Below are 27,524 nucleotides of genomic sequence, written 5' to 3' on the forward strand. Positions count from 1 at the left end.
ACAGAGGCTAAGAAAGAGAATGCCCCCCTCCCTTGGCTGCGGATGACCCAAGGATGCTAAGCTTTGAGGTCTTCCTTGGCAAGCCGAGCAGAACCCAGGGTCTCCCACAGTGCAGGCAGCAGTGGGGGAAAGGAACAGTTTTAACTGGCTCTGCGGTTGCCAGGCTCAGGGCACATGCCAGCCCTGGCCTCCTCAGTGAAGTTACTCCAGGCCTCAGCTTCCTCATCTCTAAAGTGGGATAACACCCACCTTACAGGGCTATTTCAAGGACCAGGTGAAAGAACAAGAAATCTAGTACCTGTCGCCTGTCATCTGAGGGACTCCCAGCTGATCTTAGAGGAGAGCCATGGGGGGAGGTTGGCCCTGTGGCCTCATTGTGGGTGAGGAGACAAGGGCTCCAGAGAAGCCTGACCCACTTAAAGAGAATCTAATTCTGTGAGCCTAAAATGAAATGCTGTAATGTGGGGGGCTCCCACACGGTGCCTGGCATGTAGTCTGTGCTCAGTTAATGTTAAGAGCGTGGGCCTTTCCTGACCGTCACGCTTTGTCAAGGTGACGCCTCATCGCGTGAGCCCAGCCCTGTGGAATGGCTGCCTAAGGTAGCCAGTGATCAGCTCACTGTGGGCAAATGAAGATAACTGAGGCAGCCAGAAATGTCCCCTGTTGTCCGTCACATCCCTGCTAGTTGACTGTGGCATTGGGGGGTACTGGTGTGGGAAGGGCTGGGTGATTGTATGGGTTGGTTTACAGAGAGCTGAGAAGTTCAGAAAGGTGTGTCGAAGGCTGGGGGACACTCCAGTTGGTGCCTCTGAATTCCAGCCAGCCTCTCCCCTGTCGTGTGGGGACGGGAGAGCTTTTCCCGTTCCTCGTGTGTATGACAGCCTTCGAAATGATGGTCATATCACCATAGTCCTCCTTTACTGCCCCACTCCTTGCAGGGCACTGTGTTAGATGCTTCGGACAGACTCCCTCATCCTTACTACAGTCCTGCAAGGGGGCACTCACGTGCCCATATTACAGATGAGGAAGCTCAGCGCAGACAGACTCATTCTGGGCCATTAAGGGAGCAAGTGGCAGAGCTGAGATTCGAGCCCACAATGGCCATCTGGCCAGAACCCACATGCGCCGTGCTTTTCTTAATGCCTATGGCCTGTGTAATTCATTTTTTCCAGACCAGGGATGGGCGAACAGGGTTTGCAGTGAACATGGACCTTGAAGCTGATTGGCAGCTGAGGCCCACAAACCATTTATTCAGGGTACAAAATCCTTAGTCATTGCCAATTTTAGTTGCAGAGGCAGGGTCGTGTGGGGCGTGTGCACCTGTGTGTGTGTGTGTGTGTGTGTGTGTGTGCGCGCGCGCGCGCACACGCACGCTTCCTCGCATAAAAGGGCAAGTAATTCACAGGGTAATTTGGGCTGTCACAGCAGCCCTCTCTGTGACAGAGCCTATGTCCCATTGGCTAAGGTCTCACACCCAGAAGCCCGGAGAGAGGAGTTAAAATGCCAATTTTCAGGGACCACTCAGTCATTTCGATCTCATTAAAACACCAGCGTCCTTCTCATGCAAAACTGGTGCCTCAGTTCCCAACTAATTGCCTGATTCTTGTTCAGGGACAGGCAACTTCAGACAGCAAGGGACAACTGAATTAGAGCATAGGGATGTGGAGCCATCCAGGTCTGACTCTGGAGGAGAAGGTGGGAAGGACCATCCAGGAGAAGGAAGGAGGCATGGTGGGGGTGGAAACTCAGTGGCCTGGGCAGCTCCTCTGGGTCCCACGGTGGTGACCTCTCTTTCCTTTCCTACCTCCTCAGGTGCTGGAGACATGTGTGAAGAACTGTGGCCACCGCTTCCACATCCTTGTGGCCAACCGAGATTTCATCGACAGCGTCCTGGTCAAAATCATCTCTCCCAAGAACAACCCTCCCACCATTGTCCAGGACAAGGTGCTAGCTCTGATCCAGGTAGGGTCAGCTCCCCTTGTCGGGTTTGTTGGCACGGAGTAAGATGGGGCCCTTGACCAGTGGGTCTTCATGCTTTCCCATCATTTGGAGGAAAGAATGGAGGGAGGCCCTTTGGGTTTAAATATGTGTTGCAAAAAGCACCAGTTTTTTACATTCCTCCCGCTGGAATAAAAACCTGAGTGGTAGCTCACAAGCCAATTGACAGAGGTTTCACCAGTTTTCTGGGTGCCTGGATCTCTGTTACCCCCAAGGGCAGGTGGGAGACCTTGATAGGCCTCTGAGCCATCAGGGACATTGTGGGGTAGGAAGGGCCATGCTAGAGTCCTATGCAGGGGCTGGCAAGGCACAGGGTCAGAGCCAGCTCTGTGGCAGGTGGTGCCAGGTTGGGGGAGAGGGTGTTAAGGAGTGATTCACTAAGGAGATGACATTTCTCTTGGACCCTGAAGGATGTGAGGAACTTGGCGGAAAGGTCAGGGTGTGAGAAGTAAGTAGCACAGACAAAGAGAATAACATGTGCGTCAAAGACAGCAGTTGACACGTTTGGGATGTATTCATTATTGATTGCTCTGTAGCAGATTATCCCAAAACTTAAGGGCTTAAAACAACAGATGTTTAGTACCTTGTTGTTTCTGTGGCTCAGGAACTCAGGAGCAGCCTAGATGAGCGATCCTGGCTCAGGAGCTCTCATGAGGTTGCGGTCAAGACGGTAGCCAGAATTGCCTCATCTGCAAGCTCGATGAGCTGGAGGAGCCACATCCAAGGTGACTCACCACATAGCTGTTGGCAGGAGGCCTCCGTGCCTTGCTGACTGTTGGTAGGAGGCCTGAGTTTCTTGCTGTGTGGACTCCTGAGTGTCCTCGTAACATGGCAGCGGGTTTTCCCTAGAGCAAGTGATCCAAGCTGCGGTGCCTCTTGGGACTGAGTCTCAGAAGTCACACACCGTCTTTTCTGTCATATTCTGTTTGTTAGAAGGGAGTCACCAGATCTGGCGTCAAGAGTATGGGAATGAAGCTGCATCTCTTAAGAGAGAGGATGTTTTAAAACCATCACGTGGAGCACAGAGTGTAATGAAGAGTGTCTGGGGCTGGGAGAGGAGGCCAGAGGGATGGTCAGGGTCTTGTGGGCCATACATGCTGACGTTTTATGCTTTGTCCTGTAGGCAGCGGGGAACCACTGCACATTTCTGAGCTAGGTGTACGCAGACAGATCTGGATTTAAAAACAGTTTTTTTTAACTTTTATTTATTTTTGAGAAGAGAGAGACAGAACATGAGCTGGGGAGGAGAGAGAAAGAGGGAAATGCAGAATCCGAAACAGGCTCCAGGCTCTGAACTGTCAGCCCAGAGCCCGACGCGGGGCTCGAACTCAAGGACCTCGAGATCGTGACCCGAGCTGAAGTCGGACGCTTAACCGGCCGAGCCACCCAGGCGCCCCTAGATCTGGATTCTAGACCGAGCACCCTGGTGGTAGGCTGAGAGACACATATGCCAACGAGCATCCAAGGTGGGGCGATTAGTGCTGTGGTAGAGGAAAGATAGGGGCCTGCGGGAGCCAAAAGGAGAGGGTGGGAGTGGGGCCAGGCAGAAGGCACTGCGATCAGGGGTGGGCACCGGGGCATTTGAGGTGGTGGGGGCACCTGAGGTTGGAGAGGAAAGTGGGGCCCCAGCCGGCGGGTCTGCTGGCTTCGTCTGTTCTCTCCCGCATCCTCTGCCTGAAAGCCCTCTTCATCATTGAGACAGCTCCCAGAGCCCTCCCACCACCAGGTTGACAGCACTTCCCCCTCTCCTGTCACCCTCTTTTATGGTCTTCTCTGCTTCTGTGCTCACTTTTCTATCCTCTGCCTCACTCTGAGTTTCCTGAGAGCCCAGGGACATTATATCCCCAGGGTCTAGAGCCGTTGACTGTGTAGAGTAGCTGTCTGATAAGTTGTTTTTCTTAATGAGTGGGTGAATGTAGTTTGCTGAAGCTCTAAGGAAGGGGAGGAGTGTGGGTGACAGCAGGGCCCCTTCCCATGGTTCCTTAGGTTTCCCCTAGCTCTTCATTCTGCCCACCTGGCATATCTCCATGTCTCTCCCTCCCTCCCCCTCCCCACTCTAACTCTCTCTCTTCCTCCACCTCTCTCCATCCCTTTCTCTGTCTGTCTCTCTCTCACACACATACACACACACGCACACGCAGGTACAAACCACCTTACCCTCTTCCCTCCCCACCCCCGCCTCTGCCCTTGACTCCCTCATTCTGGACTTCCCCAGTACACTCCCCTGCCTCAAGACCCCCAGTATTTGATGGCAAGACAATAAATAGTGGCTTTTTCTCACCAAAGGGGGGCACCCCCGCCTGAACCCTCGGCAGGCCCACTGTGGCCATAGGCAAGGTCTTTCTGTAGTCAGACGTGGAAGGAGTCCTTCCTGTGCTTGGCCACCTCCTGACGAGGGCAGCCGTGGCAAGGCTTGTGATCCGTGCCACTGGGACTGTGCGGGGACCTCTGGCTGAGGACACAGGGAGCCTTGTGCACTGACTGTGGCTGTGGTTGTTCCCAGGGGCAGCCCGACCTTCCCATCAAGGTCACCACCTCCTCTCCGCACTGCTTCTCCCAGCTGTGTGACCGCAGCAAGTGTTTTAACTTCTCTGGGCTTCTGCCTCCGTATGTGTACAATGGGGGCCTTGTGTTCCTGCCTAACCTACTCCTGGTCCCAGAGGTCACCCGGAGGCAGCATGGCGGCCGGCACCGTGTTCTGAGGGCTCCCCCTGCTGGCCTGGCAGCAGTGCATGTGCACCGCCTGCAGGGGCGGGAGCAGGAAGGGGCCCTGAGGGCCTCGCTTGCTTGCTCGCTCCTGTCCGGCCAGGATGCACTGGACAGTCTCCCTGGTCCAACTGGGAAAACCCAACGGGCTTTGGATAAGGGTATCGTTCCCGGTGGGCTTGCTTACCTGCCTGGGGGGGAGGGTCCTTCTTCTCCAGGTTCTGGAGCTTCACGAAGAACTTTTATCTTTGGTCATGGCCAACCAACAGAAACAGATAGCATTCAGAGCTGGCAGATGGCTTGGCTTCTATAATGCGGTGAACGAAAGTATAAACAGGATCTTCAGCCTTTTTTAAAATTGAATTATACGTACAGGAAATCACACGTTAAAAAAGCATGTACAACTTGACAAGCTTTTACGAACTGAACACACACGTAGAATCTAGCCTCTGTGTCATGAAGCAGAATGTGACCTGCCCCCAAAGAGCCCCGACTGCCTGGGGTGACCACCTCACAGCCTAGATGGGTTTTTCCTGTACTTTTTAATTAATTTATTTATTTTTAATGTTTATTTATTTTTGAGAGAGAGACAGAGCACGAGCAGGAGAGGGGCAGTGAGAGAGAGGGAGGCACAGAATGCAAAGCAGGCTCCAGGCTCCGAGCTGTCAGCACAGAGCCCGATGCGGGGCTCGAACTCCCGGGCTGTGAGATCATGACCTGAGCCAAAGTCAGAGGCTTAACCTACTGACTGAGCCACCCCTGCGCCCCAGGTTTTTTCCCATACTTGAACTTCATCCGCGTGGACTCTGCAGCAGCACTCAGCCAGGTCTGTGTGTCTGAGGCCTTGTTTGCGGGCCTCACCTTGTCATTGGTGTGACCAGATAGGCCTCCCGTGCCCCCTGCTCGTGTCGCTGCACCGGGTCCCTTTGGGGGAACGCGCCGCCATTTGTGTCTCCTTTCCACTGAACACTCGGTGTTTCCAGTTTGCGGCCTTTGGGAAAACCGCTGCTGTGAACAGCTAGCACATGTCGTTGGGTGAACATACGTATTCGCTGTTATTAGGTACGTATTAAGGCACGTGGGTGAAGTTGCGTCTTTGTTGGCCAAGCACAGTCCCGTATTAGCAGTTTCACGTGGCTCAGCCTCATCCCTGGGAGTGGAATTGCTGGGTGGGGAACGGCCACGCTCTGGTTGAGTGGTTACTCTGGCAGATCCCTGCTGCTCTTTCCCAGCAGCATGTGAGAGCTTTCATTGCGCCCCGTTTTCACCAATGCGTCCTCATTCTGGCCCACCTGATGCCTATGTGGAGGCATTGCATCTTGTCACCCTGTTCTCAACTCCCCCTTTTTTTAAATTAAAAAAATTCTTTTAATGTTTCTTTACTTTTGAGAGAGACAGAGAGAGACAGAGTATGAGCGGGGGAGGGGCAGAGAGAGAGAGGGAGACAGAGAGTCTGAAGCAGGCTCCAGACACGGAGCCCGACAAGAGGCTTGGGCTCACAAACCATGAGAATGAGATCATGACCCGAGCTGAAGTCGGACGACGCTTAACCGACTGAGCCACCCAGGCGCCCCTCAACTCCTTTGAGGAAGAAGATGATTTTATTTATACGTTTAAAAACTGCACCACCCCCGCCTCCCCGCCCAGAGAGTCTGATATTCCCCCCGGAGAGCATGTGCTACTCCCACCATAACACAGAACAGGGCAGGGGGTGACAGATCCCTGGACCTTGTGCCAGCCCGTAAGTGGGCAGCAGGCCACAGTGGAAATGCAGTTAGACAGGAAAGAGGTTCAGTTAAATGTGCGAGTGCCAGAGCCACCACAGGTTCTTCCTCACCATCCTTGCCATCTGGATGTTTCCTGGTGCTCTCCGGAGTCCAGCTGCCAGGAAGTGGCACCGGCCCAGTCCCAGCCCTGCCCTTGGGGAGCTATCGATTTTATGGAGAGACAGAAGCTTGCAGATGATAGAGGGCCAAGGGCCTCCCCAGGGAGCACTTGAGCTGGCTTGGGGATATTTGAGGGGCAGCCCTAAACTCTGAACGTATCGACACTTGAAAAGCTTTTTTTTTTTAATTTTTTAATTTTTTTTTTTTTATTTTTTTTTCAACGTTTTTTAATTATTTTTGGACAGAGAGAGACAGAGCATGAACGGGGGAGGGGCAGAGAGAGAGGGAGACACAGAGTCGGAAACAGGCTCCAGGCTCCGAGCCATCAGCCCAGAGCCCGACGCGGGGCTCGAACTCACGGACCGCGAGATCGTGACCTGGCTGAAGTCGGACGCTTAACTGACTGCGCCACCCAGGCGCCCCATAATTTTTTAATTTTTTTATCTTTAGTTTCACTTTTTAAATTTACATCCAAATTAGTTAGCATATAGTGCAACAGTGATTTCAGGAGTAGATTCTTTAGTGCCCCTTACCCATTTAGCCCATCCCCCCTCCCACGACCCTTCCAGTAACTCTGTTTGTTCTCCATATTTAAGAGTCTCTTCTGTTTTGTTCCCCTCCCTGTTTTTGTATTATTGTTGCTTTCCTTCCCTTATGTTCATCTGTTTTGTGTCTTAAAGTCCTCATATGAGTGAAGTCATACGATATTTCTTTCTCTGACTAACTTCTTTTAGCATAATACCCTCTAGTTCCATCCACATAGTTGCAAATGGCAAGATTTCATTCTTTTTGATTGTCAAGTAATACTCCAGCACTTGAAAAGCTTTTGAGGCCAAGGGGTTATAGAGACAAGTGCCCCCCCCGCCCTCCCCCCCCAACCTGGCCCAGGAAGCTTGGTTGGCGCTCCTGGTGGTTGCGAGACCTGTGGCTCTGACAACCAGGCATGGCCTGAGCCCACTGTCCCTTTGATTGCTTCCCGCCTCTGGTGGGAGCTTTTTCTTTTTTTCTCTTTTCTTTTCTTTTCTTTTTTCTCTTCTTTTCTCTCTTTTCTTTCTTTTTTCTTTTCTGTTTCAGTTTTATTTCATTATTTACTTGTTTAAAACTTTTTTGAAGTTTATTCATTTTTGAGAGAGAGAGAGAGAGAGACAGAGTATGAGTGGGGGAGGGGCAGAGAGAGAGAGGGAGACACAGAACCCAAAGCAGACTCTAGGCTCTGAGCTGTCAGCACAGAGCCCGATGCGGGACTCGAACTCACGAACTGTGAGATCATGACCTGAGTCAAAGTCGGATGCTTAACCAACTAAGCCATCTAGGTGCCCCTTCTTTTTTTTTTTTTAAGTTTATTTTTATTTATTTTGAGACAGGGCAAGTGGAGGAGGGGTGGAGAGAAAGGAAGACAGAATCCCAAGCGGGCTCTGCGCTCTCAGCACAGAGCCTGATGCCCGGCTTGAACTCACAAACCATGAAGTTATGGCCTGAGCCAAAATCACAAGTTGGACACTTACCGACTGAGCCACCCAGGCACCCCAAACCAGCTTTTCTAACAGTCTCCCTGCTCCTTAGAGAAATGGGTGCTTGTCCTTCCATGTCCCCTTGGCTTCCTGCCCACCATTTCTTCTGATTCCTTTCCTGGGATGCTGATCACAGGCATTGTTGGCCTGAGATTGGTCGCACAGATGCCATTCCCGGAGCCACATGTTTGCCATCAGTAGCCCTCTGCTGAGAACCCGTGGACACCTGTCCCTCGTCCCCACATCCCAGCCTCCTGTCATCGAGGCGTCTGTGTCCCTGGCTGCCCTCTAGCCGTCCGTAGCCACCCCAGCTCCACTGAACCCCCCAAAAGAGACACCCCTCAGGCTGTGTACGCCAGGGGCCCCGCCCTTCAGAACGCCTGGGGAAGACTGCCCTCCGAGCCCAGTGCGTGAACTGCCAGGCAGGGCAGCTGGAAGCGTTTACCCAGGGATTGACCCGTCTTGAGGGGAGCTGGTCTTTCTGCAGCAAGAGAGCAGGGAAGCCTGGTGAGCCGCTTTCTCGCTCCCAGCCTTTGAACTGCCTGCCACTTTTAGCACCCTCTCCATCCTGGTCCCTCGGCTGGCCTTTGGCTGCGAGCCTTTCTGTTTCTTCTTGGGGGGTCCCATTTGTTGAGAAGACGGGGATACTTGTGCTCTGTGCCATATCCCTCTGCCTTTCCCTTCGGTTGTTTTCAGGAACAGAAATGATACCATCCCAGTAGGGTAGCCTCCTGGTGGCCATGCCTATCCTGTGTGCCTCCCCCCCTTACCCCTTGCCCTGCCTCCCCACCCCCCTCCTCCTAGCAACAGAGTCTAAAAATACTCTCTTTCCACTGAAGGGGTTTTTTTTTTCCACCAAAGAAAGTGAGCTGACTGGGGAGGAGGAGGGGGCCGGAGCTGCTGGAGGTGTTGTGTTCTTGGAAGGTGTCAGAGACCCGGCGGCCGGACCTTTGGCCAGATTCTGTATGGACTGGCAGCTCTCTGGAGACCCTGTCACCGGGAGTAGGAGGTCTGATCTGGGGGCATAAGCAGAACATGGCAGAAGCGAAGAACAGACCCCATCGTGTAAATGAGCAGTCGTTCATTGATCTGAAAGTTGATGATTTAAAACTGTGTTAAAATTTGAGCGATTTAGAAGCAAGTCGGGTACGGTTTGTGTTGGTATAAGGCCTCTGTCTGGGGTCTGGTGTACGATCCCAAGGAGCGAAGGAGAGGAAAGCATGAAATTCTCTTTTCTCTCCTACCTAGACCTTCCCCTGGGTCTTTCGATCCCCTAACATTGTAGGCACAGGCCCGAAAAGGGAGAATTCCATAAAGAGCAGTGAGGTGGTCACTCTGTTGTTAGCCAGCCAGTCCCTGTGACAGGGACCCCTCAGAGTGCCAGCACTGCCGTGTCACTTTGCTTTCCTATAGGGCAGCCTGCCAGCACCACCCCTGTGGCTCCTTGGCTTTAGGTTGGGGACCCAGAGTAGACCAGACTTCCTGAGGTTTTCCACCTCTCCCCTAGAGCAGAGTCTGAAATCTCAGCTGGGTCAATCGTGTAGAGAGGCTCCTGTGTTGTGTCACTGTCACCTCAGAATGTGGACAGCCTCTCTGGCCATCTTCCTGTGTTCTCTGATGGAGCTTGGTAACTGTGAGTACGAAATTCAATCTGACTTGACAAATGACGTCTGACTGCCTTCTCTGCAAGGGCGAGACTCGGTGTGTGCCTTCAAACGTCTGACCTAGTGGAGAGAAGACAGGAGCACAGGTATTTGGGCATTGTCCCCGGAAGACGAGAGAGGCATGTAGCGTCTCTGGGTTTCTCCTGGTTCTGTGTTTCCACCTACGACTCTTCCTTTAAAGGTGCCCCTGCCCTGTTCCCGTTGGCATCAGAATCTTGTTCAGGAGAGAATGCTGCCAGGAACGTATGTGCTGTTAGTGGCCACCTCAGCCACACTGCACAGGGGTCTCATACAGGGGTTGAAACAGTGGCAGGTGGGAAGCGAGTAGCTTAGCCAAGACTGCTTGGTTGCAGATAACAAATTCTGATTCCAGCTGGCCTAGGCAAAGAGGAGGGTCTGTCAGGACAAGGTAGGGCTTCCCAGAACCCTGGGTGTGACTGGACCTGGGAAGGGACAGAAGGGATCAGAAAAGCCCACCAGTCCTCTCGTCCGTACCTCTCAGCACACTGGTCTCAACGTCCCACATATAAGCTAGCTCTTGCTCCCTGGTCCCCGCTGGGCACATGGCTGCGCACATCTAGAGTGGACAGTGTCACCTACCCAAGAAGAGCAGCCCAGCTCTCCCCAAGCCCGGGGCCTAGCTCCTGGGTGCAGGGGAAGCTGACTGGCCCAACTTGGGGTGTGTGTTTCCCTCTTGGTGCCACAGAATTCATAGTACTGGAGAAAGGGGGCCTGTTGAGTCGCCGTTTGGGCAGGTGCCCCAAGAACTGTCCCCCGTCTGGAGAGCACAGTGATGGTTCTTTAATTTCCATTCTTCCTATCTTGGAGTTGGCTGAGGTGGAGAACAAGATAACTGACAAGCCGTCCCCTGGAACTGTTGGTCCTCCCGTTGAAATCGAGGCAGGAAGTGGCAGCAGGAAGGACCATCATGCTTTTTTCTCCCTGGCCTCCCGCCACAGACTGTAAACCTGGCCTTAGACCCTTAACGAACATGCTAGCTGCATTTTGAAGCTAGAGTCGCAGGACTCAGCTGGATTTTGAGTCAGGTGGCAGCAGCCAAAGCAGCTGGTGGAGAATGGGGCTCTGGGGCACTCCCTGGGGGGGCAGGCCTCAGGGGTGCTGCTCTCCAGCTGGTGCTCCGATGGGCCTCCGCAGGCACCATGGGCCCCACTCAGAATCCAGGAGGAAGTGTCGGCCGAGAGGGGCTGTCCTCAAGCGGGCATTAAATCCCTGAGTGTGCACATTCGATAAATGGATCAAGGAAGCCAGGCTGACAGTAATGTTTGTGGTGAGATGTATCAGTCGTAATGAGCAAGGCTTTTTGGAAACTGACCTTTTAACTTCAAGTGGGTCTGGTGGTTAGAGATAGAGTTTCTGGGGCTGCCTCAGGATTGGTTGGAACGCAGTGCTAGAGCCAGGGAGGCAGGGAAATGCTTGTGACAACAGCAGAATTGGCAACAGAACCGTGGGCGCGAGACGCCGCACCGCCTCTTCTGGGTACGTATAGGGTGACGGGACCGTTTTGAAGAGCTGGGCTTCGTTTTGGGGGAGCCCTTTGGAGATGCTGCTTTTTTTTTTTTTTTTTTTTTTTTTGATCCTGTAACTTCCAAAGAACCAAATATTTAAATTCTTTTTTGAGTGTCATGAATCAATGATCGGTGTCTACTGGGATGTTCGTTCTTTGCTCTCTGTGTTGTGTTTTCAGCGAAGGGGCTCTTGTGGCCGTGCTTTCCAATGGCTTCTCCGATGTGGGCGCGTGGGTGTTGCCACGGTGGGCAGCTCCGGGCTCGCCCTCCCCTGAGCCTCTGCCACCTCCCCTTTCCGGCCAGGCGAGGTGGTCTCCGCTTTTGCGCTCTCTGATCCACTGAGGAGACCTTGCATTAGCCTTTATTTCCGCCACACATCAATTTCTCCTTTCCTTTCTGCTCAATTTGCCTACGGTTCCTGCCTCCGCCCACGGGAGCTCTGCCGAGCAGAGCCGCGGCACTCCGGTCCCGATGGCATCCCGCGGGCACGGCAGCAAGGCAGCCTCCGCCCGCCCTTCAGCTAAGCATCGCCAGGAATTGATTTCCCGGCGATTAGGGAAATGCCTGCATTTTAGGATGCGCCACAGTGCTTAGGTGTTATTTCTCCGCATCTTCTCCAAGGAAATGCTACACGCTGAATTAAGTTTTTGTGTTTTTGTTCATGCTCAACAGCACCATTGCAAACCCAGATTTCGCCAGCCCCGTCGTGGCAGCGCTGGCGGGGGGCTGCGGGGACAGAGTGGGTTTGGCCACCATGATTGGCATTTGAGGGTCGGAGGGCACTGGCCTCTGAGAGAGGACCTGGGCTGCCCTTGGTGAGAAATGCTTCCTGACAGGCCCTCTTTTATCCTCCCAGGCGTGGGCTGATGCCTTTCGAAGCAGTCCTGACCTCACCGGCGTTGTGCATATATACGAGGAGCTGAAGAGGAAAGGGGTCGAGTTTCCCATGGCAGACTTGGACGCTCTGTCTCCCATACACACACCACAGCGGGTAAGCTTCCAGCTGGCGTTTTCTAGAAAGACCTATTGCAGAACGGGCAGGCCACTGCCACCACCCTTCTGCTGCTCCGTTTGAATTATTCAGCTTGTCATCACGCGTTCTTAAAGCTCGAGGGCATTTCTTTTTAATAACAAGGGGAATGCAGGAGTGAGACGGCTGGTTGACTGGTGATTAAGTGGCAGCAGTGTCTTCCCCCACCCCCGCTCCCAGTTCTCATCTGACTGTGCAAGGAGGATATAACAGAGGGATCGGTTCCGAGATTTTCCTGGAAATGGCTGCTTGGGTGGAGCCAGCCTGTGAGGGCCCATCCCGTGAGGGTCACTACCACCCGCTTTTCCGAGGGCCCAGGAATCTCCCTTTGGGAGTGCCGGAGCACCTCCGTGTCCACGGCAGTGCAGAGGAGCTGGTGACGTCACTGATCATGGGGCAAAGGGCAGCTTTCAGTTTTTCAGACTGTACAAGCCAAATAGATCTAAATTTTATTTTGAACTGAGTGTTCGCTGTGAATCCAGACATGCTTGAATTCCTCCAGCCTTGGAATTCAAAGCCCAGAGAAGGCCTCCTCCCACTGAAGCCTCTTAAAACGTGAGGCAGCTCTGTGCTTCAGAATGAGAAGCACGCAGGTGATGGTGACCGTTCATCCTGGGAAGCGAGTACCTCTACTGGCTGGGAATCAGCGCCTGGCCCCGGTGGGGGAGCCAGGAAGCTCCAGGATCTGGGAGAGAGGCGCCTTGTGCCAGCACACACACTCTGCCTCACTGGCCCCATCTGCCCATCTCCAAAATGGGGACAAGGAGTCCAGAGCGCCTGTGCAGGTCTCTTCTGTGAACACAGTTAACGTTGAGGCTTTCTGAGATGCTCAAAAGGGAAAGGAATTCTGCTTTGCAAAGCTTTGTTCTCATTATGATCCTTCCAAACCACTTACCATGCCTTGTGGAATAAACGTAACCTGTTTTATTTTTCTAATAATGACACAGAACAGCGTTGTTTTGTGCCTATAATTACAAAGAACATTCGGTAAATTGCATAATTGCTATTTATATTAGTCTACTTGTAAAGGCCAAAATATAATCTCCTGGTACCAGATAGGGATGTGTGATTAGCAAAACTTCATAGCAGCCCCCCTCCACTCGGATTCTGGGGGGCCCTAATAACGGGAACCCTGACCAGAGCTCTCATGGAGTGCCCTTGGCACTGCCTTTCTGAGTTGCTTGGTTTGTCTGGGAGGTAAGTAGAGGGAGGAGCCCTTGGTACCCCCCATCTGTGGACGGAGAGACTGGGTGCAGAAGGGGCAGGGATTCCCCGAGCCTCACAGGTGAGCCGTAGAGCCAGGCCCGCTGCCTCCCTGCAGGTGGCTGTGGCGGGAGGGGCTGCCGGGGCGGGTAGGCGCCGGGCCCAGCTGCACGGGCAGCCCAGGTGAACAGAGGACTTTGTTGTTGCCGTGCCAGAGCGTCCCCGAAGTGGATCCGGCCGCGACCATGCCCAGGCCCCAGTCGCAGCAGAGGACGAGTGCCAGCTCCTATTCCTCGCCTCCTCCTGCTCCCTACTCCGCTCCGCAGGCCCCGGCTTTGAGCGTGACTGGCCCCATCACGGCCAATTCAGAACAGGTACTTGCACACTTCCAGGCCATAGGCAAGTCGGCCGACTGTCCTTGCTCGCCCTTCCTGGAGATGTATGGATGCTTTCCCTGACCAGGCATTGTGCTAGTGTCCGCGACCCACAGACGGAAGGGAGGGCCCACCGTGCAGTGGGGAGATGGGTGCAGAGGCTGCGTGGACGGTGTGGTGGTGCGGTTGCGGGAGCAGGAGCTGAGAGTTAGTGCTACCTGGAGGGCAGCCCCGGGAGCCGACGCTGCTGAGGCTCTCGAAGCTGGAGCGGGGCTTGTCTGACAAGGCATGCGCCGGAGGCGTGGAGGAGCGGGGCGCTCGAGGGAGCAGCAGGTGGAGGGTTTGGGGGATCAGTGCAGGTGCAGGATCGGAGAGACAGAGGGTGAGGCCAGCGCACAGCCATGGAGTTGCGTTGTGAACAGCCTCGTGAGTCACGCGGAGCGGTTTGGATTGATCCTGTAAGAGGCGTCAGCCATCAGAGGCCGGTGACCCGCTCAGCAAGGTGCCGTGAGGCCGAGGCCGGGATGAGGAAGGCCCTTAGGAAGCATTCTTCCTGCCTTTATTCCAAACCCTGCCCACCTTCCCTGAGTTATTTCCTGAGAGGCCAATGCCATTGAAATCCCAACCTGGATTTTTTTAGACGAGTCGTGGAGACTAGTATTTAGATGAATCTGTAGAATTGCCATTCAGTAAAATTTGAGAACTGATCAGACTTGAAAAAAGAAAATCCATTCCAGTGTTTGTGACAACGTCATTATTTACGGAAGCCCACGTAGACAGAGGGGTCAAGCGATGAGGCGTGGTTAACCGAAGTGTTGTGCCAGGGTTGCTCACGTTTCCGTTCTCTGGCGGCCCCGAGGAGGCGAGCAGGAGGAGGTGAGCTGGAGGTCAGGCGGGCCTGGACTTGAGTCCCCACTCTGCTCCTCACTGTGAGGCTTCAGCTGGGTCACTTTAACCTCCGTCGACTGTTAGTAGAACGGGGCGGTGGTTCTTCCTCTTACCCACCCCCAGAGTAGGCATGAGCTTGTCGGGCAGCTGGATGGGGCGGCCTCGTGATAGTCCCCCCGAGTGCCGCATGCCCTTTTGAGGAGAGGAGGTCGAAACCCATAGCTAAAACACGGGCTGTACAGTAACGTGCTATTCTGTTCACTCCATTCTGCCCTTTCTCGCTACTCACAGTGGCCAGGACCTGTCCCCAGAAGGGAAGCCCTGGGGAAGAGGGTCCCTGGCGGCAGGCTCTGCTGCTACGGGCAAAACTGTGTCCCTTTCTGCCCAGAGGGAAGTCTGACATGTCTGGAGTTGGATGGTCACTGAGACCCTCCACTGACTCTTTGTCGGTTGCGTGGGAGCTTGGGAAGAGCCCTGCCAGCAGCCAGAACAGTCTGGAGAAGGGGGAGAGTGGAAGAGCAGCCTGGCTTTGAAGACCCTTCTGATCCCATGTGGTGTCTGTTGCATTCCTGAGCTTCCAGGGTCAGAAAGCTCTTCTGGCTAAGACTGGGGAGGACCTCGCCCACTGGGCGGAACCGGAGGGGAGAAGAGCCTCTAGGGATCTCACCCAGTGCTCTCATTGACCATTTGTCCATTTTCCATCCAGTACATATTTATCGAAGTCTCCTGTCGCTATCCCTGTGCTCGGAGTGCAGACCTCAACTCAGCAGAGTCCCTGTCCCCAGGAGGTCAGCCAGGACAGGGGCGGGGGTCTGCGGTAGGAGGTGCGCTGCTTGGTTCTGCCTCAGGGAGGGCAGGGGAGAGTCAGAAAAGGCTTCAGTGGGGCGCCTGGGTGGCGCAGTCGGTTAAGCGTCCGACTTCAGCCAGGTCACGATCTCGCGGTCCGTGAGTTCGAGCCCCGCGTCGGGCTCTGGGCTGATGGCTCAGAGCCTGGAGCCTGTTTCTGATTCTGTGTCTCCCTCTCTCTCTGCCCCTCCCCCATTCATGCTCTGTCTCTCTCTGTCCCAAAAATAAATAAACGTTAAAAAAAAAATTAAAAAAAAAAAAAAAAAAAAAGAAAAGGCTTCAGTGAGGAGAGAAGGTGTCATTTGAATTAGGTCAAAGCGCAGTTAAGAGCCATAGCAAATCCAGTTCTCTGGATGTTTTAGTGGAAAAGGGATCGATACTGGGTGCCTGTGGGCCAGCACCTTGCAGGGTTTCACTTGGGTTACTCACAGCAGCCCTGTGAGGCCGTCGTTTTCACCTTTGCATAGCTGAGGAACTGAGGCTCAGATTAACACCTGTCCTTTACAGTGTCCCTACTGCAAGAAAGAGGGCCCAGGCCCAGGCCTTGGGGAGCTCTGTTGGATGGGAAGGTCAGGTAGTTTTCAAAGGGACCTTGGTAGGGAGCTGACTTGCAAGGGGATCTCCCCTGGAGTCTTCTTTTGGTCCCTCTCCCTCATTCTTGCCACACTGGGAAAGTGCAGCTAACGCCAGCCAGCCTCTCAGAGGACCATAGTGCTTAGATTGTGCACTCCTGGGGCCAGAGTCTGTAACGAGGGGGTTCCTTATGAGGACCCCAGTCCTGAAGAGCCCTTGGGGATCACACACTCCACCACTTTCACTGGCAAGAATAGGGACGGAGGCCTGGGGAGATTAATGCCCCACTCAGAGTCTTGCTGTGGGAGGGCCGAGCCACAAGCCAGCTCAGTCCACACTGGACCCGGCGCTCTTTCCCTGTACAGCGCTGCCTCAGTGTCACAGGAGCGTCACCCGTGACAAACTCTTGGTTAACCAAGGGCCCCGTGGGGGTGGCCTCACTCCCACATTTGCTTCTCCCTTAGAGCTGCCATCGCCCTCACACCCAGACCAGAGTGAGATAAGAAGCCGCCTTCTGCCCAGCACATGCAGAGGAGTGACCTACATGTCACAGTGAATGGGACTGTCACCAGACAGGTTCAGGTTGACTGACCTCTCCTTCCTGCTTTCCTCTCCACTCCCACCTCCCCGGCCTAACAGATTGCCAGGCTTCGGAGTGAACTGGACGTCGTTCGAGGAAACACAAAAGTCATGTCTGAGATGTTAACAGAGATGGTCCCCGGGCAGGAGGATTCGTCCGATCTGGAGTTGCTGCAGGTGAGGGGGGGCCTCGTCTTGTGGAAGGTCTGGACCTGGGGAAGCGGCAGTGAGGCAGGAGCGGAGCCCGGGGGGGACTGTCGTGGGAAGGAACATGTAGGCTCACACTCAGCCTCATGCTTCCTGGCAGCGATCAGATGCCAGCACCAGGCTCTCCTTTTTATTTGCCTTCATAACATTTTTTGCCCTGATAATAAATTGCCGACTGTAGAACACGTGCCCCTCAAAAGATGAAGGAAGTATAAGGAAGAAGATAACTCATTTTCTTTGATTCCAGCATCCACAAGTAACCCCTGTCGATGTTTTGATGCATTGTTTTCACGTTTGTTTTCATTTCAGGTGTAGTTGAGATCCTGTTATGTGCCCCGTTTTGTGTATTGCTTTGCTTCCTCAACATTATGTCGTAAACATTTGTGACAGGACCTCCTCAACCTTTCCTACACGAGGGAGCCCTTCTAGCCACACTTTATCCCCCAGAGACTCCTGAGACTGAAATTAAATAGAAGCTCCTTTTCTTTTACTGAATACTGAGGATTCTGGGCTGGAGTCGCCAACATTATGGTTCCTGAGGACCCGTTGCTAACTGGCCTCCTCGCCCCCTGGACGCCGAGCGGGTCTGGGGGCATGATAGAGAGGGGTCCAGCAGCAGGGCCAGCCTGCAGGGCCGCCCTCAGACTAGTGTCTGAGCCAGCCAGATCCAAAGCTAGTCACCAGATCTCCACCACACCCATCTCAGACGACTCTGGCACTTGTAGAAAATGGCACCCACGCTGCCCTTAGAAGCAGCGACCTTCTGGAGGGGTGGAGAAAGGGTGCCATAAACTGCAGGTGCCAGGATCTTTTCAGCGGGAGGCAAGATGCTTGAGTAAACAGGTCAGGAGCCAGACTGGCTTGGCGAGCTGGCAGGAGTGCCTCACGACGTGCCTGCTTCTGCTGTTCTTGTCTGGCGCTCAGAGTCGTCAGTCTTGGCCCCCCAGGCGCCGTACCTCCCACCCTGCTGCTGGCACACAGCTCGAAGCCTGTGAAGGCCCGGCTCTGATGGCCCTGCCTTTCAGCAGTGTGCACAGCGAAAGTGACCTGGTCCCAGGCAGCCTCTTGTTGTGCCTGCTTCCTCCTGGGAAGCCGTCGGCTCCTAAGGAGGTGAGGCGAGGGTGGGTGAAGGCCTGTTCTGGGGCTGACACGGAGCAAAGCAGAGGTACATGGAGTGTGGTCTCTGCTCTGGAGGACCTCCCAGCCTGGTGCAGGAGGCAGACAGGAAACAGCTCCTCTCCACGAAGCCGTGACATCGGGTTGCTCTTGAAGCCGAACCGAGTACTCTCAACCGGCCCGAACGAGGAGCCCTGAGCGGCCTCTCTCGCAGACCTCACCCCTGACACCTGCAGCAGACCAGGTTGGCCTGTTTGGCAGGTCCAGCTTTCCACTGCAGGGGACCCAGTGTCCCCTTAATGCGTCACTGACCTCCATTCCCAGCCTGCAGGGGGAGTTCTTCCAGGCACTGGAATCTGAGAGCAGTCCAGAAACAATCGAGAAACTGAGAGGGCCTCTTGAGGCAGCGTTGTGCTGTGTCAGCGTCCGAATTCCTGCTGACAGGGGGTTTGCAGTGGACAGAGCTGAGCTCCTGGCAGCAGGGGGTGGGCCGAACAAAGCCAGCATGCTTCCAGACAGCCATAGCAGACCCAGACAGCAAGCATACTCCGTGCGTGCGTGCGTGCGTGCGTGTGTGTGTGTGTGTGTGTGTGTGTTTAAACAAGCCCATCAGCCAAGACAAACAGAACCTAATCTCCTGGCATCAGCTCACAGTTTTCAAAAATAGGTTGCTTCCCATGACGTTTTCCTTCCCTCTGTTTTGTTCCAACTCCAAGCCTACCAGCCCTCCCTGCTATCATATAAATCAAACAGAGAAGGAACGACTAGACTCCGGGTGCCAGTGGGAGGCTGGCCTTCCAACACGGGAGATTCAGGAGTTGGGCAGCTCTGTGTGAACAGCCACGGCTCTCCTTGCCACTGGCCTCGCTCCTCAGTCATTCTTGACATCTTCCCTCTTCTTCTTCCTGGGACAGTTGGAGCCAGCTGGGCAGGGGCTCCCAAAGGCCAGGGCCACCCCAGACAGCGAGACTGCCACATGGGAAAATGCCACCATCTGCTTGGAAAGTGATGGGATTGGAATGTGCCCCGAGGACCCCTCAGTTGAGCTGGAGGGCAGCCAGATTGCTCAGGGTAGAAGAAGCTGTCCAGAGCTCACAGTGCTGGCCAGGGCCATGGAAATAAACCCATTTGTCACCACCCCAGATGTTCACGCCAACAGAAGCTGCTCCCGATTGGAGTGTAAGCTGCTGGGTAGGAGGAGATGCAAAGAGAGGAAATTGTAGGTGTCGGTCCCGGGACGCATCGGTGTGGCGACCATAACCACGGGCGGGAACGTCCCAATTGTTTCCTGTGCCTAGCAGAGCATTTTCAGGTGTGGCCTTGAGCAGAGCCACAGCGAACCTCAGCAGGAGAGCCATTTGCTTCAAGGGAAGCGGAGGCCACTCCTCATGCTGTGCTGTCAGCGTAGCCGGAGACCCTGAGGGAAACTGAGGCAGGGTGCCCAGAGGGAACACTGTGCCGTGTGGGATCCTCCACTCCCTGAGCTGGGAGAGTCGTCCTGGGCAGTCCGGCTCCACACATGTGCTCGGATTCCACCTACAGCGTGTTGCCTGGTGTCCCTGCCTCATCTTTCTTAACATCTTCTTGACACGACAGGCTGTTCACGTGAGCCCATGGAAGCACTTGGTTTCCAAACGCACGTCCTAGTTAGACTTTGGGAAGCGCCACGGCGAGGCAGAAAGAGCCACTGGGTTCACATCCAGGCCCTCCCGCTGACAGGCTGGGCGATACTGGGCCAGTCGCCTACCCCTCAGGGCCCAGAGTGATCACACTCAGCTTAGAAGGGTAGGAATCGTCCATTTGAGGTGGCGCACAGGCCCATCATACGCAAGTTGGAGCCCCCTGTGATTACCATCGGCACCCCCTTCTATACAGTGAGCTAAAGTCTGTCTCCCTGTAGCTGCTACCCTGGTCTGTCATCTTTAACGACAGAACAAAACAAAGTCTTCTTTGGCAAGGTGGGTCCTTAAATGTTTGAGGACTGCCATAAGCCCTTCCACGGCCCAGTCTCTGTGTGGGACAAACGTGGCTGTTGGCCACCCACCTCGTAGATGACCTGTCAGTCCTCAGCAGGAGTCGGATGCTGTAAATCGAGAGCATTTCCATCAACACAAAACCTTCCATCTCTTTCTCATATGGCCGGTAAGCCAGGTCTTCCCCCCATCCTGTGTGTGGGCACTTGGGTCCGGGCCTGAAATTTGAGACTGCATCTGTGTCTGTTAGAGTTCACGTCCTTAGCCGCAGCCCGTGAGTCCAGTGTTTGAAATCTTTAAAGATCCCGAGGCTGTCATTCGGTATTCTCTGTCTCTCCCAAATTAGCCTCTTGAGCTTTGTCTTCAAATAGTAATAACTTTTAATTAATCCAGTGATGCCAAAATTGGGCATTCCTACGTGGCCATCCGTCAGATAATAAAAGAAGCCCTCCTCCACATTGTTTCTTCAAGTAGCAGATGGTATATCCCCTCTTGCGTCTTGCATCATTTCAGCAAAAACCAGGATGTCCAGGACCATTTTCTCTAGAGAAATCTAGTTTATTCTACATGTTTAGCTTCATTATCCCCCCTTCTCTTCAACAAAGAGTTTCTCCTCCTTCCTCCCCCCTTCCTTTGCAGCTATAGAAAAGAGATCTTCAGGACCTTGTTCCGTGGTCCTTAGAACTTGGAGAGGGTTCAGAGGAAATCCATAAAGATGATTAAAAGATTGTTTTATGAGGTGGGGATGAGAATGTCCCTTGAAGAAAAGATAAAGGCATTGGGATTAATTAGACAGAAAGAGGATATTTTAATACGTTCTGATCGATGGAGGGCTTTCGCACAAAGAACACTGACCAGCTGTTCTCCTCCTCTGTTGAGAAGCCGAAATCTTCAGCACGTAGGAAATTCCTGTCCTGGCTGTTGCACAGTGGGAAGGATGACCTGGGCAAGACTTCGGGCCAGAAGAAAGTCGCTCCGTTTGGTTGGTTTAGAGATGGAGGTAGGCAGAGGAAGGTCTCCCCAACTGCGCCTGCCCTGGGTCTGGCTGCGTGTGACCCCATGAAGGTCATGCAGGCGGCCAGCTGGTGGTTGGTGGCAGAAATCTCAACATTCTGGTTCTTCCCTCCCCTTTGATCTCTGTCTTTTTTCTCACTGTTTATTTATTTTAAGACGATGGGAGCTCCGGGGTGGCTCAGTCACTTAAGCATCCTACTTTGGCCCGTGTCTTGATCTCGCGGTTTCTGAGTTTGAGCCCTGCGTCAGCTCTCTGCTGTCAGGGAGGAGCCTCTTGGGATCCTCTGTCTCCCTCTGTCTGTGCCCCTACTCCGTTCTTGTGCTCGCTCTCTCCCTTTCAAAAATAAACAAACATTAAAAAAAAAAAAAAAATGATGATGACCTAGGGTCACGTTCAGTGCTGGCTGGCTCATTCAGTGGAGCTTGCAACTCTTCGTCTTGGGGTTGTGAAGTTCGAGCCACATGTTGGGTGTGGAGATTCTTTAAAATTAAACAGAAAAAGAAGGTGGTGACTTAAAAACTTGAAGGAAGGAGATGGTAAAACTTTCTCTGTGCAGAGACCCTTGGACATCCTTGATTTAGAAGCTCCAGGCCAGACTCTCTGGGCCAGTTTAGGCAAAGCTCTTTGGGAGGTGCCTGGGGACCTCTCTTGGGTTGGGCCACAGAGGCTTTGCCCATGGGGTGGGTCGGGGGCCATCTCACTGCCCACGCCAGCTGGAGGCTGTGGGAGCAAGGCAGCAGATGCAAGCTCAGAGCAGGTGTTTCTGGTTCCTGCAGTTCATGAGATCACACATTCTCTGCCCTTGCGTCTCATTCTTCCCAAGAGCTGAGTCGTAATGTTAGAGCCAGGAGACCTCTCAGAAATCATCTAGCACTTTCCAAACGCCTCTGTCAAGTAATGGAACCCTTTTCTCCACCAGTAAAATTCTCCAGAGAACTGCAGTGTTTATTTATTTTGAGAGACAGCGTGTGAGAAAGCACAAGCGGTGGATGGGCAGAGAGCGAGGGGGGAGAGAGAGAGAGAGAGAGAGAGAGAGAGAGAGAGAGAGAGAGAGAGAATCCCCAGCAGGCTCCTGCCATGTCAGTGCAGACCCAGACTCGGGGCTCGGTTCCGTGAACGTGAGGTCACGACCTGAGCAGAAACCAAGAGTTGGGTACTTAACCGACTGAGCCACTCAGACACCCTTGTACTGTTTAAAATAGATAAAAGCTGCCGTGGGGTGGGGTGTCCCAAAACCCCATGCCGTGGAGGCACTTTAGTGGCACTCTGCAGAGCTTCAGCACTTCTCTGACCCCCTTTTCCTTCCCCGGAGAGAAACCGTTCCAGAGGGTGCTGGAGGCTCTGAGAGCTGATCTAGTCAGTCGTGGCCGCTTGCTGCCTGCCACTTGGTTCCCAGCACACGGGAGGGCCTGGGCTCCGTGGCGGAGACTGAATCCAGCCCTGCCCTTTTTCATCTAGTGGTTCTGTGCTTTGGGCATCTGGAGCCATGTTACTGAGACGCTCCCTGCCACCTTCTGAGGGATCTGGTTTGGTTCTCCGTGGGTTCCGGTAGACCATCCTTGAGGGCTGCTCTACGTTCTGAGGCTTCCAGTGGTTAGGGTGGGAGTAAGGGCTGGTCTTCACTTATTTGAGGCTCTGATGGAGGGGCTCTGGCGACATGGGGCCGCAGCCCCGAGTAGAGGTATGTCCAGAGTGCTGTGGAAGTCTTGAGAAGGTTGGGGTTGGGGGGGAGTCTCCAGAAAAGATCGAGCTCCTTTGGCTCCTCATAGATCTTTGGCAAACACCTTAAGTGCCGGTCTCCTCTATACCAGGCATGCCCTCACCCAGGGAGAGGGAGTGACAGGGTGGCCCAGGAAGGGGTCCTGGCAGACAGCAGAGAGGCAGGCGCTGCGCCTCTTTGCTCTGTCCACTGCCCGGCCTCCTGTGTCTCCGGGCTCCGTCTTTCCCACTCCTCCATTCCCATGCTCTTTGGCTAGTCTCTGGCGTGTCTTCCAAAGCGCTGGGCAGGATCTGCTACCCGAGAATGGCCAAGCGTCTTTTTTCTTTTGGTTGACGGGGGCTGGTCTTTTAAAGTTCATCTAAATCCGTGTTTCCTTCTCGGCCCTAAGCAGGTGCTCCTTGAACTCTAACAGTGTATTAGAAATACTACAATCATTTATACCGTTCACGTCAGTCCTGGCTCCTGGAATCCTTCATGCGACCTACTGTGATGGCTTCTTTCATAAGTGCCTCTGTGGGCTTTTGTTTCGTTTCGTTTTGTTTTATGTTGATGGCCTGGCTTCATTTTAGCCCTCACTCATGAGCGTACTTTGTGTCTGTAATTTGGGTTTCCACTGGGCCTTTGGCTTTGACTGTTCCTGTGGTGACTGGATTTGACCTGTGAGTGTCCACCAGCATCCATGGCAGTTAGTGTGACAGTCCATCACTCGAGTTCTGGAAAGGCTCCAAGTCCCAGGCCAGTTCCTGAATGCCCCTCTCCTGGCCGGCCTGGGGATATGAGCCATTCACAATGGTAGAGAGTGGCCATTTTGTGGTATTTCACTCTTTACTGGACATAATGTCTTGTGCAATTCATTGTTGGTATTTGCCTCTTGTTATTCAGACACATGGCTGTATGTTTATAAATGCTTACTACTGGGTCACTGCGGCCTGGGATGAGTCCTGGAGAGGGAAAATTAGATTCTAGGTGAAGGAGAATTCCCCATTCTCTGAGTGGAGAGAGTGCTAGGTAGAAGGCTAAGCTGATGTGGATAACTGAGTGAGGACAGTGATGGGGAGCTGGTGGTTTGCATGCACCGAGGACTCAGAGCACCGTAGAGTCCAGGCCCCCATCCTTCTTCCTCCAGCCTCAGCCTGCTTCTGACCTCCCCTCCTCTGCATCTCCTGCTGGTGGGAATGCCACTCCCTGCCTGGGCTGATCTGGCCAGGGCTCAGCTGGCACCGGAAGTAGGGAGGTAGGGAGAGAGCTTGGGGGTAGGGAGAGAGGAGTTTTGACTATCCAGTGATTTGCTGGGAGCCTCCTATTTCCAGGATGATCCTACCTTCTCCCAAACAAAGAATGGGGGTCTTAGGAGAACCAAGAGTGGGAATCTGTTCATAGAAAAAATTAGAAGGTCTAGACACTGGGCTTGCTGTCCCTAGAACCAAGAGAAACATTAGCATTCTAACTCTACAGAGGGCCAGCAACTGGGTAGACCCATGACCAAGGCAGTGTTTCCATAACCAGAGAGACCGGGCGCAACAAGCCAGAGAATCTCCAGATGAAGCTGTTTTTCTGCCGGTAAACACCAGACTAGTTTGTACCCAGCTGTCCAAATCTAGATACCTTCTGTCTTGGAAATTACAGCTGGAGTGGGGTGATTCTGGGCTGACCCACGTGGGCTGAGCTGCTTTCCTCAGCTGCCTCCGCTCTTGGGGAAGCAGCCCCCGCAGGCCAAGCAGCCAGGGGAGGGGTGACAGCAGAGGCCGTGTCCAGGCCTGGTGTCTGGCTGGTCATGGTCTACTTATTCTGTGATGGACAGGTCCGTCGAAGTCCCGACCTTGCTCTTACCTGCAGGATCAAGCCTAGGACACGCATCCCCCTTCAGTGGTGAAGCAAGAATGTGTGTGTGAATGCGTGTAAGGGAGCACTACTTCGGTGCCTTGGACCGAGTGTGGACAGAAGGAATGCAACTTGCCTTCAGTAATTCTCCCTGGAGCATTTAGGGAGTAGCTCCTACATGTCAGTCATGGGTACTGGAGAAACAGGGACAAAGGATGCCCTCAAGAAGCTTCAGTGTAGAGTGTAGGGCATGAGGCAGAGCAGGAGCCTGGTCATAACGCCCCATATGCAGTGAGCACAGTGTTACAGGGCGCCATTGGGTGCCTGGATTCCCTGCTTTGCGTTTGGCCACCTCTGTGGTCCACTCGGCAGATAATTCCTGGGCCTTTTCCCTGCATGTAGCTCCGCACAGGGCATGAGGGGGAATAAATGGTGGCACCTCCCTCATGGAGTTTATGGTCTAGTGGGAGGGGAAACCTAGTTCTAGCCAAGTTCTGGACAAAATACAGAGCTGAACAGAGATCGTGTGTGTGCAGTGAGTAGAGCAGTGACTTCTACCAGAAACATTTCAAAAAGAGGTGGTTTTGAGGCCGAGCTGTGAGAAGGAAGGACCTCTGCCCCTGCCCTCAGCCCCTTCATTCACTGGGTCATCAGCTGCCTCCTGCGTCTAGGTGGGCAGGGACAAGCTGTCCCCTGCCCCCTTCATTCACTGGGTCATTAGCTGCCTCCTGCGTCTAGGTGGGCAGGGACAAGCTGTCCCCTGCTTCGCCCCCATTGGGACTTGGAGCTTTTGTCCTTAGGCTCTTCCTGTACTCAGGGATGCTGCAGGGACAGTCTGGGATACAGGATGGCAAGGAGCCCTGGCAGGTAGGTGAGGGAGCTCCACAGGCAAGTTTCAACGAGAGCCTGAGTCAGGTTGCCATCTGGAGCAGGAAAAGCCTGCGGTAGTCAGGCTATAAAGTGGTAAGGGTCTGTCTTCAGAGGGATAGTCCTTCCAGGGGTAGAGAGGGCCCCAGTGGTGACTGGGAGTTCATGAGAGTCATCAGCTGGGAAGAAACATCAGGGCTTGCTGAGCTGAGACCTCAGCGAAATGTCAGACGCGCCACCGAAATACACCTGGTGTGGTCGTGCTGCCGGGAGTGTAAAATGAACTGATCTCTTTCTTTGGAGGGTCTTCTGCTGTTACCAGTCTGTGTTCTAAAGGACCACGCCCTTTCACCCAGAAATTCCACTTCTAGTAGCTTGTCCTGTGGAAGCACTGGCACAGATGCAGGAGCACGTGTGTGTGCGAATGTTCCTTGGTGCTGTGTTTGGGCCGGCCAAAAAGAGGCCTCAGCCTGAATGCCCAGCAGTTGGGGGGGGGGGAAGGGGAGGTGTATTACAATAACACGAAGGGACGAGGCCGGCTGTACAAAGCCGTGGGAAAAAAGGTGGTCAAGAGTATTTTGCTGAAGAGAAAAAGCAAGCTGCAAAGAATCCTGTTCTTAGATGTAAGGAACGGTCTGCGCAAACACGTACCGATGTACGTACGACGGCTAGCTGTGGACGCTTGTCTGTCTATTGAACAAGAGCTTACTTCCCCTGCGGTGACAGGAGGCAGAGAGGAGCCTTCCACTTTGCATCCCACCCACGTCCAGCTTTCTGGACAAGCGTGCACTCTTTTTGTGACTTTTAAGAATTGGCGCACATTTTCCCAAAGGAAATGGAATGTGACCAAAAGCGTCCCCAGCAGGCTAGCCAGAGGCGCATGTGTTCCCTAGGAGCTGAACAGGACCTGCCGGGCCATGCAGCAGCGCATCGTGGAACTCATCTCCCGCGTGTCCAACGAGGAGGTCACCGAGGAGCTGCTGCACGTCAACGATGACCTCAACAACGTCTTCCTCCGCTACGAGAGGTGGGGGTTAGGGCCCTTCTTCTCCCTGGGAAAGGCTGGTGCCCTGGCAGAGGGATTTCTTTCCTCAACAATGGAGAGAGGGGGAGGGAGAGATTAGAGTTGGAAAACGGTCATCAGAGATGCTAATATGTTCCCCGGCTGACTGGGAAAATGCTTCTCTGGTTCTCCTGGGAACCGGGCCGGCTGGGCGGAAGGTGACGTGGGGAATTCGGCTCTGCCCTTTGCAAGCCTCAGGCCGCCCAGCCTTCCCCAGTACCCCCAGCCCCTCGAGGGTGGGGAGGGCAGGGCCCCAGAGCTTCGCACCTGCTCCTTTGAAGATCCTTTGAGTTTGAAAAGGATTAAGGGGGGGGGGGGCGGGGGGGATTCTCTACTAAGGAAAAAAGATTTCCTCTTTCCCATCTTTAAAAAAAGAAGAAAAAGATTTTTCCCTCCCTTTGCAAATGTCAGTGTGTCTAGAGTGTTCCAAAGAAGGCAGGGTGTAAGTGCCGGATGCTGCTGCTTAGGGAAACACACACACACACACACACACACACACACACACACACACACACACATTCACATGCGTACATGCACGTTCATTTGAGTTCTTTCTGCAGCCAAATCATTTTTGGATTTGAGGTAACCAACTTGAAAATTCTTTTCCTTTTCCAAAGCCTCCCCCGGGAGCAGCAGTTGTCAATAGGAGGTAATGGCAGGTACAGCTCCCAGATCATCACTCCGGTGCCTGTACCTTGGGCTTCCCCCCAGTGAAGGCACCAGAAAGCACCTTGACCAGGCCAACCTTCTCCTAAGTCTGAGGCCCTCGGAGACATGGGGCCCTGGCATCAGTTAGGGTCAGTGTGACAGATAACTTGCATCTAGGGGACTTCGAGGGTGATTTTGCTCTGGGTGTCCCAGCCCTGGGCCTCGTCTCAGCTTTGACTGTGATAGTAGGGATGGGGCGGGGGGTGGTCCTTTGTCCATCTGACAGACAAAAAAACCTCTGCAGTAAGAA

The 27,524-nt window shown here is 53.8% G+C and overlaps 1 protein-coding gene and 1 long non-coding RNA gene across 8 annotated transcripts in view; both read left to right on the plus strand.

Moving 5' to 3' along the window:
• Nucleotides 1–27,524, plus strand: part of TOM1L2 (target of myb1 like 2 membrane trafficking protein) — a 123,460-nt gene that overhangs the window by 75,421 nt on the left and 20,515 nt on the right. For 6 of the 7 annotated variants that reach the window (XM_086686200.1, XM_086686196.1, XM_086686197.1 and 3 more), the window contains 5 exons: nucleotides 1,813–1,962; nucleotides 12,148–12,282; nucleotides 13,740–13,898; nucleotides 16,845–16,961; nucleotides 26,397–26,530. In XM_086686200.1, coding sequence (XP_086542326.1) covers nucleotides 1,813–1,962; nucleotides 12,148–12,282; nucleotides 13,740–13,898; nucleotides 16,845–16,961; nucleotides 26,397–26,530 — 695 coding nt within the window. The remainder of the gene's footprint in view (nucleotides 1–1,812; nucleotides 1,963–12,147; nucleotides 12,283–13,739; nucleotides 13,899–16,844; nucleotides 16,962–26,396; nucleotides 26,531–27,524) is intronic. The other variant, XM_086686199.1, reaches the window with a different exon arrangement.
• Nucleotides 17,621–26,390, plus strand: LOC147574075 (uncharacterized). Its single transcript, XR_015243898.1, has 3 exons — nucleotides 17,621–22,080; nucleotides 22,118–25,307; nucleotides 25,375–26,390. It is a non-coding gene; the product is annotated as an uncharacterized LOC147574075 (long non-coding RNA).

This window comes from Puma concolor, chromosome E1 (assembly GCF_028749965.1).
Source record: "Puma concolor isolate L17-30 chromosome E1, mPumCon1.1.hap2, whole genome shotgun sequence".
In the NCBI taxonomy this organism is placed as follows: Eukaryota; Metazoa; Chordata; class Mammalia; order Carnivora; family Felidae; genus Puma; species Puma concolor.